The sequence below is a fragment of the Aplidium turbinatum genome, chromosome 13 (genome assembly GCF_918807975.1).
Source record: "Aplidium turbinatum chromosome 13, kaAplTurb1.1, whole genome shotgun sequence".
NCBI classification, from domain to species: domain Eukaryota; kingdom Metazoa; phylum Chordata; class Ascidiacea; order Aplousobranchia; family Polyclinidae; genus Aplidium; species Aplidium turbinatum.
The window spans coordinates 13,266,037-13,279,194 of NC_137484.1; the positions used below are offsets into that span (position 1 = coordinate 13,266,037).

At 38.5% G+C, this 13,158-nt stretch overlaps 1 protein-coding gene across 3 annotated transcripts in view; it reads left to right on the forward strand.

Moving 5' to 3' along the window:
- Positions 1 to 662: 662 nt before the first annotated feature.
- LOC145781821 (protein HGV2-like) overlaps positions 663 to 13,158 on the forward strand; it is a 34,820-nt gene continuing 22,324 nt past the window's right edge. For 2 of the 3 annotated variants that reach the window (XM_082593497.1, XM_082593498.1), the window contains exons 1-3: positions 663 to 721; positions 6,588 to 6,686; positions 10,531 to 10,644. In XM_082593497.1, the coding sequence (XP_082449623.1) occupies positions 678 to 721; positions 6,588 to 6,686; positions 10,531 to 10,644 (257 nt within the window). In that variant the 5' untranslated portion in view covers positions 663 to 677. Of the gene's footprint in view, positions 722 to 6,568; positions 6,687 to 10,530; positions 10,645 to 13,158 lie in introns of all 3 variants that reach the window. The other variant, XM_082593500.1, reaches the window with a different exon arrangement.

Sequence of the window (13,158 nt, forward strand, 5' to 3'; positions counted from 1 at the left end):
AACATAAATCTCTAAAACCTCAAATTAGCAACGAGCTATTTTTATCTCGTGTAGGGTTATTGCTTTGAATTTATGACAAAACAAAACAATAAATTGAGTCAAAAAATTTTTTTAACTAATTTTTAAAAAATGATAAAACTAAGCAATGACGCGGCATTCAACATAACATATGAACATAAACTAAAAATTGCAAACGTTTTTGACTGTACAACATGCTAGCCTTTGTTACACATCTTAATACCGAATTTCTATAAAACATCAAATCCAAGCAAGTGAACAAACGTGTCAAAGAAATTCGGGCACATCACAAAACGGTTTATTTACACAAGAAATACACATCGTAATGCAATCTAATTTAATACGTTGAGCAGATACGAGACACCATTTACGATTATATTCTTTGCATTCTGAATAACATTGACATGCTACAGTAGCCTATTCAGTTAAGTCGGGTTTTTGTTTTGAAGCAGGCTCCTAGGTATCAGAGCTGCCAGGTGTCCTAACTTTAATTTGTAAAATTTATGGAATATATTTACTTTGGACTAGATCAGATCTTGTAAATTTGAAAAAAACATCGGATCAGGACTGGATTAAAATCTTCTTGAAAAAGGTAAATTCCAACATCTCTGGTGGTGCTTGCGCTGAGTGAGCTATTGTTTCAAGCCACTTTTTATTGGATGCTGCGCTCTGCTGATTTTATTGCGGGAAAAACTGAAACTAGGTAACCAGCTGTCCAGCTTTGGATGTGGAATATTGTGGTTCGTTTTGTAGAATTTTGAGCTTTCAGTTTTCCATTAAGCTAGATGTGAGATGCATTGCCAGTTCCATTTTTCTGAAATCAGGGGTCTGAAATGTATTTAAAACATCTGACAAGTTTGTAATGTTATTGAAAGGTTTTAGGTATGGCACTTTGACAGACAATCTACGGTACCGGTAATAATCAAAAATGTTGAAGTGGTTGAGAATATACTTGATGAATGAAACTGTCTTTCAAACTCAGTAAAAACTGCTAATGTCTTGCCCACTGGTAGCCAATTAATATTGTGTGATACAAAATTTTTCTGGAGTATGAAAGTTTAAAATATAGTGTAATGATGGATTTGTTGCATGTCTTGTCTAATCACTACCGGTACGGGTAGCATTTTAAGTTTTGTTGAAAATTAGATGTTTTAAAACGAGACATAATCTAATACAGAACTGTAACACAAAGTATACTCGGCATATATGTGTGTAGACTAGAGCTGGGCGATATTGGTAAAATAATTTCGATACGATATTACGGTACCAAAAATAAAACGATATTATCTAAGTTTCGATATTTTATGGCGAATCGCAAAGCACGGCTTTCTATAACTGCATGAAAAACATACTGAGCACTGGTACTGAAATGAACAACATTTATTATAATAATAATAATAATAATATATGAGATGTTGTAAAGCAGAGTGCTTATTCATCTTTCAATCACGTACAGTAAACAACTAATAAGGATAATAACAATATTAAGATTAACAGAGGTGTCAACAGTGATACACACGCAAAAGTAAACAGCTATATAAGGTAAAAAGACACACAAAAACAATACCAAAATTTTTGTTATTGTACTAAAGCAATATTGGTATGCATCAATTAGGCAGTGACTACTGGAATGCCTAATGCTAACAGTGTAATTGAACACTAGTGTTGGTACAGTAATAACAGTAGGCTACACAATCACAACAATAAATAGTACACTACAGTATTAGATATTGGCAACAACAGTATAAATAGAAGGTAACGTTAAAAATGTTGGAAACAAAACTTACTGTGGTAAGCTTACACAAAACACAACATAAAAATTAGAAACATTGTGGGGTGTACACAATATCCCGGTTTTGGAAAAATTTATCTAACGAAGCTTTGAACGAATTTACACTTGGCGAAGTAACCACATGTTCAGGGAGACTGTTCCACCCATTGATCACACGGCAAGTAAAAAAGTTACTAAATTTTCTGGTCTTGGGCCTTGGCTTTTCCAGCTTAAGGCTGTGTCCTCTTGTAGCAATGTTTTTCAGGTCCAGTGTGAATAGATTGTTGACATTGACATCATACAAGCCATGCATGTATTTAAATGTTTCGATGAGGTCACCTCGGAGTTTTCTGTGTTCTAAGTGGGCAGACCAAGTTTTTTCAGCCTTTCTGGATAGGTTAGTTTTCGAAATTCAAACACAAGTTTTGTGGCTCTTCGTTGAACTGCTTCTACTTTTACAGTTTGATGTTTGAAATTTGGCCACGAGATGATGTTGTTGTATTCCAATATTGTTCTGACTAGCGTTTTGTATAGAAGGAGAAACATATTTACATCAAGAAAAGTGAAGGTTCTTTTTATCACACCAACGATACGATTTGCCTTAGATACCATCTTGTCAATGTGAGATGAGAAGGATAGATTGTTATCGAATATCACTCCAAGGTCCTTTTCCTCACTCACACTTTTTAAAACAACTTTTTCTCCGCTTTCTGTAACCATATTATACTGTGATTTCATGTGTTGATGTTCTTTTCCAACTCTGAGGAAGCAGCACTTGTCGGGATGAAACTTTAGTTTCCATACTTTTGACCATTTTGTCAGAAGATCCAAGTCAGTTTGTAAGGCTTCCAAATCAGTATGGTCTCGAATTCTCTTATACATCTTAGTGTCATCAGCAAACAGTTTAACCGAACTTTTCAAACCAAGAGGCAAATCATTAATATAGATTATGAACAGCAATGGGCCCAAGACGCTGCCCTGAGGGACTCCACTTGTCACATTAGACCAGTCAGAAAACTCATTGTGAATTGTTACTCTGTGTCTACGATTTTGTAGAAAAGAGTCGAGCCATTTCAGAACATTGTCATGGAGTTTGAAAGCTTTCAGTTTTAACATCAATCTTTTGTGGGGAACCGTATCAAAGGCCTTCATAATATCCATAAAAATCACATCAGTGCAGCCACCTTCATCCATAGCTTTCACCCAATTGGCAACAGACTCCAGGTGCTGTGTCAAGCAAGACCTCCTCCGCATGAAACCATGTTGATTCTCTGATATTAAGGAATTTTTTGCCAAGTGTTCAGTCATTCTTTCTCTCAAAATGGTTTCAAGCATCTTACAAGGAATCGATGTCAAGCTGATAGGCCTATAGTTAAGTGCCAAATGTCGGTCACCTTTTTTGAACACTGGAGTTACATTGGCAAGTTTCCAGACTTGAGGAAGTTGTCCTGTATCAAGAGAAAGCTGAAACATTTTCTGAAATGGGGACAGTAGTTGACTAGTGGCTTCTTTTAGGAGCCGAGGATGGATTTCATCAGGTCCACTTGACTTTGACACATTCAGATTCTTAAAGCAGTCTTCGACTTCTTTCATTGAAACTTGGGGTTGACTCATGGCATAAGGGACTTTCAGTACATTGTATTCTGGCAGCGGGCCATCATCTTCGACGGTGAAAACGGATGAGAAAGCTTTGCACAATGCATTTGCTTTCCCTTGATCATGAGTTTCCAGTCCATGTTCAGTTGATATGTCTGCCACATTTTCCCGAAATCTGGTCTTGCTTTTTACATAGTTCCAAAATTGTTTTGGTTCAGAGGGGAGTTTAGAAGCCACAGTCTGTTCATAACATTTGACTGCATTACGTATTGTTCTGGTAGTTTTATTCCTTGCGAGAGTGTATTTGGCATAAGCAGCAGCAGTTTTTGTTTTAAGCCATTTCCTGTATGCTTTCCTTTTTTGCCTAATCTGTTGGAGAACATCGACTGACAGCCAGGCAGGTTTCTTTCTTTTCTTCTCGTTGCACTTTCGTTTGGGCACACAGGCATTTCTGGCTGCAATAATTTCCCCACTCACTCTTGTCCACAAAGTGTCAACATTCATATTATTACAAGAAACAATACTTTCCCAGTCAGTATGTCCAAGCATTTTCCTCATCAACTCGTAATCCCCCTTATTGTAATCAAACCATGTTGTAGCAGCGCTCTTCACTGATGAGGAAGACAAAGCAATGGACACCAGTAGTGTGACATGGTCACTTTTTCCAAGCGGTGCTCCAACTTGTACTTGTGAAATTAAATCTTGGCAGTTGGAAAAAATAAGGTCTAGGGTATTGCATTTCCCAAGAGAAGACGCTCTTGTGGGTTCTGTCACAAACTGTTCAAGAAATGCATCTCTTGTAGTTTCAAGAAAAATACTGGCAGGGTGGGTAGGGGGTTTAGAGCAGGAAGGCACGTTCCAGTCAATCTCAGGAAAGTTGAAGTCACCTAAAAGCATGAGGTCGCAGTTCAGGGATGACAGTTGTCTCAACATTTCATTTACTTCTTGATTTCTTGCTTCACTGCTATTGGGACTTCTGTATACTCCCCCAACAACCAAATTTTTGCAGTTAGCTGTTGAAATTTCAACAAACACGGTATCAGGAATCATACAGGGAATATTAGTACAATTAACACACTTCAATGAACAATGGACGTATATACAAACACCCCTACCATTATTGGTAATGTCACAGAAAAGGTTAAATCCATCTATATTTAGCTCTTGTGAAGTTAAACCAAATTTCGAATTTTTAGGCACTACTTCAACAACAACAATTATTTTTGCATTTACTTGGTGTATTCTGGCAATCAATTCATCTAGTTTGTTAGTTAGTGTATCCGAGTTGGTATATAAAACAAGGCACTCTTTATTTTCTGTTGAGGTGATCATTTCATGTTCACCTTTACCACTTTCATCTGTCTGATCTGCCATTTGTATTTTTCGACATCGCTGGTGCATGCACTCCTCTTTGCATTTAGTTCTGTCAGTAGATCTCTCCACCTTTGTCTTTCTAGTGGGGTGTAGTCCTTCTTCACAAATAAGTTTTTTGACTCTTTCAGAATTTTGCTATTTTTTATCAAAACAGATACATCGTCCTCGTCTTTCAGAGTCACCAGTAATGGTCGAGCATCTCCATCTTTCTTAGGTTTGCCAAGCCTTCTGTTGTTGGATACATCAATGTCGCATTTAACATCTTCATTAATTGCTTGATGTAACTTAATGGCATCGACTTCTTTTTGTTGACTAGTTGTGGCTGCTCCTTGTGGTTCAGGAAGGTTGAAAATTACAACATTTTTTTGTCTTCGTTTTCGATCTTGGAGTTCAGAAAGTACTTCTTGTGTCATTTCTTCTTTTGATTGTGTTACTTTTATTGACTCCACCTCTTTCTCAAGATCAGTAATTTTTATCTGCTGTTTCTGCTGAACCTGGGACAGTCTTGCCTGTTCCGTCTTTAATTCCGTCATGCTCTTAAGAATTTTTGCCGTTGTTGTTTCACACTTACGACAAAACCACTTAAGGCAAATAGTATTATTGTCATTCAGGAAATCGTAGATGGTTTTACTGACACCTTCACAGTTTGGATGATGCCACATGTCGCAGATATCACACTGCAATGCATCCTCCCCATCCAAAATGTTACTTGGGCATGAGCCACATTTCACATCCACCTTGCTTGATTTTGGTGGCATAATTACATTAACAAATTTACAAAGCAGGATATAACCTTATCAAATAGAATCCTTAAACCCTTGTATTCAAATAGAATGTATTATATTAAACAATTATATTAAACATAGAATGTATAGTATTAAACCCTTGTATTCAAAATATTGCAAACAATGCTGTGATTTAACTGTCGCAAACTAAAGATTTTTGGGCAAAAATGTCAGCATGTTGACATTGCAGGGTTTTAGGCACGATCTCTTCTTGGAAACAATTGAGCCACTAAGTGAAAACACCCTTTCACTACTAACACTGGTGGCTTGAATGCACAGAAGTTTTCTTGCAACTTTTGCAAGTAAAGGAAAAGTCAGTGCATTAGCTCGCCACCATGTACAGATGCAGCAATCCTTGTTGATAGTTTTTGATGCAAAATAGAGATACCGGTACAGCTGTGAGTAGCAAAACAAAATAAAGTATCTACCCTACGGCCGCTACACTATGCTACGGCCGCTATGGTATGCTACGTAAATTAAGTCAGCTTGCAAGTTTCCTATCGTATTTACCGAACTTCATCCTTCGCAACAACGCAACACCTGGGAATCAATAAGCAGGATTGCGTAATCACAAACACTGCACGCAATGCGTAAACAATGCACACACACACTGGGTTGTCTGCGCATGCGATGTCTGTGTCACTGCGCATCGATGTCTGTGTCACTGCGCATGCGAAAATGTTGCTATAATTTCAGTACCGGTACATTTGTAAACGATAAAATCGGAGCTTTGTGAATAAATATCGCTTCCGAAAAAATATCGTATCGAAATATTGTAATATCGCCCAGCTCTAGTGTAGACTGAGGATTAGTCACTCTAATTTTATAATTTGTTTTAAAACATTTAGATTAAGCAAACAAGAAGCCAAGGAAGCCATTCTTACAGTGTCTACCGTACTTTCAAGCATGTCTTGATACCCACATACCCTTCATAAGTGTGAAACTGTTATCCTTTTGAGCGTTGTGCAGGTGCTCTCATTATTCAGCCACTAAGCTTACATCTAACACTGTGAATAATTTTCAGGCCAACTTATTATTTTTAGTTTATTTGTACAATTGAAAATATTGCATTTTTCAATTCCAACAATGCACAGTACCTCCACACCTCCTACTGGTCTTACAGCAGATAAAAACGTACAGAGGTATGTTTCAGATCGTAGTCAGTAAAATATATTGTTCTTACTGTAAATACATGGAAGATATCTGTGACTATATAAATCACATTACATGTACAAAATTATTATCAGTTTTGGCAAAATGACCTCAATAAAACAATTCTTATTGTTCAATCAATCAATGGTTTATTTGCCAGGACTAGTACATGGTCGAAATATACAAGTTGTATAGCCTATCCTATATATACACTGCAAAAGTGGCACAAGCTGACTGGGAGACATCAAAACAGCCTTACAGTCTACTAGTCAATTGCCACCTTACAGAAAGGACAATTTTGTCATTGCAGACATAAAAAATGTAACAGAAAAATACGCTCCTGCTCTTTAAAATACACACCAAAAGGAAAACAAACATTTATATATTTTAGATAAAGTTTACTCAAAATAGCAAGAAATAAACCAAATATTAGATTTACGATTATACAGTTTACGATTCTCCATAGCTTTGTAAAATTAAGGCTTTCATCTCTTTTTTAAAACAATATAATGATTAGTGATGTACGCGGCTACGCATATACAAAAAATATTGGCGCCGTCAGCGTAAACGCAAACGTTTGAAAAATCATACGCGGTATGCGTCAACGCAACTTGTAAAAAAGTTGGCGGCGTCAGCGCATACACTAGCGTTAACTCATTTTGTTTACTAGGTGCCGAACATTCACACGGCATAAACCACTCGAAACAAACACGTCTTATTTTGAGTTTCCACGAAGAAACACAAGCATCTAAAAGTGTTCATCTGACATTTTGCTGCCTTTTGGTTTGAATGTGCGTTTGCCCATTGAAAACATTCTTTCAACTGCAGCGCTGGAAGGTATCGGCGCAGGCCTCGAAACTGAAGGCGGCTATCGCGGCCATGGCCACGATTAACCTACAAAAACCGAGATTTTGTTCGCCAGGTCTCGCCCTTCCGTCGGCCGCATTTGTCCGCTATGAAGTTCCGAGAAAATTTTGCGCAAGCGGCCTTGTGAATAAAGTACTTTGCCACTTATAATCACAAAGGATTAGAAAGCAGTCAAAGCACCCGATCAATCACAATACACACTGTCTATGCTTGAATTCTTAACATTAAATTGATTGACCCAGCAGCTGATGTCTAACATAAGCAGGATGCAAGTGACATCACAATACACTTTATTGATGTGATATATTCAGTCTTCATTGCTGACGCAGATGCATGAATGGCGCATTAGCATGCGGCCTAGCTTTGCGGCATGCGGCATTAGCTTGTGGCCTCGGCAATAAAAATGCCGAGGCCACAAGAGCGCTTGTAAGGTTAGGGTTAGACATTCCTCCCAGTCGTTATGGCACAGCCATAGATTTGTTCCTTAGTCAACACCCTGATGGAGCTCTACGAAAAAGAAAGAGGCGTGTGGATTAGTATCAAAGCCCGAAAGCCGCAAAACGTGGACGCTTCATTGCGAACGGCGAAGACAGTGTAGATTTACAGCCAAGCGATGAGCCTCTTGATGTGTCTTATTCCAGTGGCGACGCGACAACCTCATGCTCCGATACAGCATCTGATGATTCCGATTCTGACAGCTAGTTCTTTATCAAACATACTTTGTGTTGTTTGCAGTATCCTAATTGTGTCGAAATTATATTATAGTGTATACGTCAATCGAGGCAATCTTCTCGCAGGGAGCTATTAATTTGTTACCGTACCTGGTTGAGCAATTAACGTTATTTTATGATCATTCAACGTTGTTACATGTCGAATTAATGTAAAACAAACCTAAATTTCTTATTGGGCATTGTTGTTACGCAATTTAACCCGCGGGAAAATTAAATCGATGTGTGCTGACTCGAACGTTGAATCAACCCAAAATTAACTTACTTTTTTCCCCGTGAATTACTGTAACAGCGTGCGACGACAGCGTGTGGCCGTGCTAACTACTGATATATAGCCTACTACATAATTTTCCATTCAGGCACGTTTTAAACCTTCAGGCCTCGAAATTCGTTTTTGTTGACGGCGGACAAACGTGTCCGGTCTGAGCAGCTATCTCGGTGGACAAATTAAGTCTCACGGCGGACACACGAGTTTTAGTGTCGATCGTCATGCTTAATCACTTTATCTTAATAATTCTTCGCCATTTGAGAAGACCAACGACGTGCGCTTGAAGAGTCAAAGCGCCATGTAGCTGCTTAATATGCCGCATATCTGATTAACTTCCACCGAACGAGGTCGTGTAGCTTCTTGCGTCACAATGTTCTGGGCACGAGTCGGAAAACTTCTACATTAACGGCAACGCTACCATTTTCTGCTGTGTGAAGTTTCACTAGGATTATTTCTTTAGGTTTATTTTTGCGTGTCATGTAAGCGAAAGTGAATTTTCCCTGGACCTTTTCTTTCTTACTGTAATACCAAAACTTAACAAATTTTGCTACATCTTACTGTAATAGCCTACTCGTATAATCAAATTCTCTAACCAACCTTGCTTTATCAATATTACTCGGATATCAAGGCCAGACATTGTGACGTAAGACTTTAACTTAGTTGCGCGTGATTGCTGTAGAAAAACCGTACTCCCATCGATTCGTAGCGAAGAATTTACCTTTGTTACGCTGATTTGATGTCATCAATCGTTGAAGCAACGTAAAAATCGAAAGTTTTCCTGCTTGAATGGAAGCTAAGGATATCATACACTACAGTATTTTCATTTTTTAGATGCGCGCTAGAATGCGTGGGAAATTATATTCTCGCAACAATTGTTTGTGCTATGCAATGACGATTTGTATTGCTAGTTCCTGTATTGTAGTATTTCTCGGCGGACAAATATGACTGATCTAGATGGTACTTCCCGCGGACATCACATGCTGTGACGGCGGACATGACCGCCGTGTCCGCCGTAAATTTCGAGGCCTGACCTTCCAAGGTTTTGCCACCTTTTCCCGTTCATTAACGAGCTGGTAGGTCTATAACCTATGGATTTTTGTAGTTAGTATCTTTTTCGTCCCGGACGCGTTAATGACGAAAAATAAAATGTTTGATTGATTGATATCTTGTTGCTCGCTTTATCGCTACTTTTGGTATTATTACATCACAACAAATCAAACAGTGCGGTCGTGATGAACTACTCTAGTATATTTTTCGCTTCTCATTTTGCATGTTTAGGTACAATTGTTTTGTAATAAACGTTCACAGTAATTGCCAAGGCAATTTCAACTTTTGTCGTTTGGCCTCGGCAACGCTTCTGCTGAAGTAAAAATGTGCTAATTTTGAAGACTGTATGTCAATGCGTGTCGAGGTTCCGATGGCCGCCATGTGCGTGTGATTGGCCGCCGAACAGCTTGCTTCAGTCGGACACGTTTGTCGCCGGAAGAAAAAGTTGTTTCGAGGCCTGTCGGCATGTTGTAGCGAAAAAAAAACATTTCCCAGTTTGAGAAAAAAATGCAAACAACAGCTAAGACATTAAAAAGTATGCGTTGGCGCTATACGCTAAAAAACCGCGAAAACTTTACGGCGTAGCCTCAAGCGACTACTATCCAAAAAAATGTGGCCGTGAGCGTAAACAAAAAGTCTACGCCGCAAGTCTACGGCGTAGAATTTGCGGCGTATACGTACATCTCTGATAATAATTAGTTTTTTAAGATGCTTGGAACCTCTGACCAGATCATTAGTCCCAGTACCTGTGTCCTGTACAATATGGACTTTTTTCCAGATTCTGTTTTTTTTTATAAAACTTTTTATTATTTGTAAAGCTTTTCTTTATATATATACATATCATTTATCAACATTTTTTAAGTTTCTTGAATATTTAAAGCATTTTATTTGATGATTTTTTAATCAAAAGTTTTATATTTGTAGCGATGAAGAATTGATGCGTGATTATGCCATAAACCTGGCTAATGGCAAGAAAAATCTCTTATGCAACGATTTTCCCGATGCTGTGGAATGCTTTCAAGCTGCATGTGCAGTACAGTAAATAGATTGGTTTATATTTAGGCAACTACCCTAGTACTATTACTGTTTAACATAGACCTAATTACCTTGTGGATAATGGGTTGACATTGAGCTTAGCCAGTCTGGTTCAAGACATTCTTTTGGAGGCATAGTGGTATATCACATTGTGTTTGTCACTAACATTTAGGGTGGCCCCTTTTGAGGCAATTTTTTCATTTCAACTTGCTTGGGTGATAAATTTTTGCCTTAGCCCAAAATATGAATAAATCCAAAAATTTTTTGAAATCTGACCCTGTTTAAACCCTGCCCCAACAGCATTTTTAAATCGAGCCCCCTAAATCACGTTTTTAATGATAAAATTAGTATTAATTGAGCTAGATATATGTTGTTGGTATTCATTTTTATTGCCTTTCAGAAAGGAAGACACTTGCATGCCTTAATTCAAGATTAGGCGCACCACCAATTAGTCAGGTTCGTTATGTAATTTTGTTCAAAATTTTTGGAGATTAGCAAACCTATACATTTTCGGAAAGATTAGACCATGAGGAATCCGAAAAACGTTGATTACATTTGCAGAGATGTCCCCATGGCCGCCATTTTGAATTTTTAAAATGGCCGCCGCAAAATATATATTTTGATATATCTTGGCTTCTAATAAACTTAGAAACTTTATCAATCATTCTAATTCTATGTTTTAAGGGTCAAGAAATCCATTAGAAGCATACCTAGATACCAAGCGTTAACCACTTTGCAATTATCCGCCATATTGGTTTTCAAAATGTTCGCCGAAATTATATTTCGTTACATTACTACTTATGTACAGTGTTACGTCGTATTTGTCCGTAATTAAGTATAAAAAATGAAAATAATGAAATAAAAAAGTGTTTATTCGTATTTGTTGTCAGCCTACTGGAAAGGCACCACACATGGAACAATCACTGCAATGTATCAGAAAGCAAATGTTCCAGGAGAACTAGTCGCACCAAAGCTCGAACTTACTACCGCTAACAACTTATCAGTTCTTCCATATCATGTGCCCATTAAGTCATGTGCCAAGTCAAAACCAGAATTTGACAACAGAGCGTGGGGGTTTGAGGCCAACACAACAGGTGTTGCTCAGTCATATGAACTGACCTGGGTTTATTTTATTGGTCATTGACCGATTTTTTAGCAAAATGTCCGAAAAAAATATAGTCAATTTGGTCAAAATGTCCGAAAAAATACATAGTCAATTCGATCAAAATGACACGACAACGCTGTTTCAAAGTTTCACTGAGAAACACGACAACGTTTCTCAGCAAAACTTAATGTTGTAGCTAGTCAGGAAGTGAAAATTTTGGGTTGTATCAGCTATAATACTTGAAAGGAAATATTTTCATCAGAAAAAATGACCGAAATAAATAAAAAATGACCAATTTTTTCAAGTCATTTCGGACAAATGACCAAAATGGCTCAGCGAAAAAAAAACAGTAGGAACTGACCCAGTTAGGGTGGGTCACAGCATCTACTTTGTCCAGAGCAAGAGCAAATGATGAACAGAGCCAGATTCCCGGATGGGCAGGATACAAGTCACTCATCTCATCTTGCCAGCCACTCACTCACGTTGGTGCACTGCCCCTGCTATCTGAAGTTGCTCACGAGTGGCCTACTATGCTGACTGTGATTCTACAAGTATCCCAGCTGAAGACTTTAGTCGTTGGTCAGTGGTACCCAACTGTGATAACCTTCGACATGGCCCTCTACGAAAAGGCAGTGCAGTTGCTAGACGCACGGGTCGACCTGAAAAGAGAAATTGTTTTCAGACTGGGTGAGCTGCATGCTGTGATGGCTGCACTAAGAGCTCTCGGAACTTCTATAGAGAACTCTGGGAATGATAATGCCTGGATCGAAGCCGATGTGTATGGATCTGCAACCACAAGACAAATTCTCAAGTGTGCGCAATGCGCACTACAAGAGAACTCTTCGTGCACACATCCACACTTACATAGCTTTGTATGAACTGGCCTTGGATCAGTTTTTCACAGAGAAGCCACATCTGAAGATTGTCTGCTCAAGATCAACAGATAAGGTCCAAGAGGCATGTACATCGTCATCTGATAACAGAAACATTAGTCCTGAATCCATCTCGACTGCTCATGACCATCTGAAACAAATCCTCATAGATGAAGATGTGATGCAGCAATCGAAAGCATGGGAAATGGAGAAGTCCTCTAATGCGATGTTCAAGTCAATGATGAACTATGTTCACCGTGTGGAAACGATCTTATTTTTTGTCGAGGCATCCTGGAATGCAGATCTCAATCTCCATTTGCAAGCTGGTGAGGAACTGAATAAGCCCTAGATCGGATAAAGTACAAGCGCCTTTGGCCACGGTATATTGCAGATATGCATCATCATCATCAACCAATTTAGATTATACAGGCCATGAATTAATCCTCATGTCGAGGGTGTGGCCTGTCTGTCTGTCGAGAACGAAGTCTTCCCCTCCACACTTCGCGATTCATTGGGTTGGCAGAGTCCATGTTCAGGGCT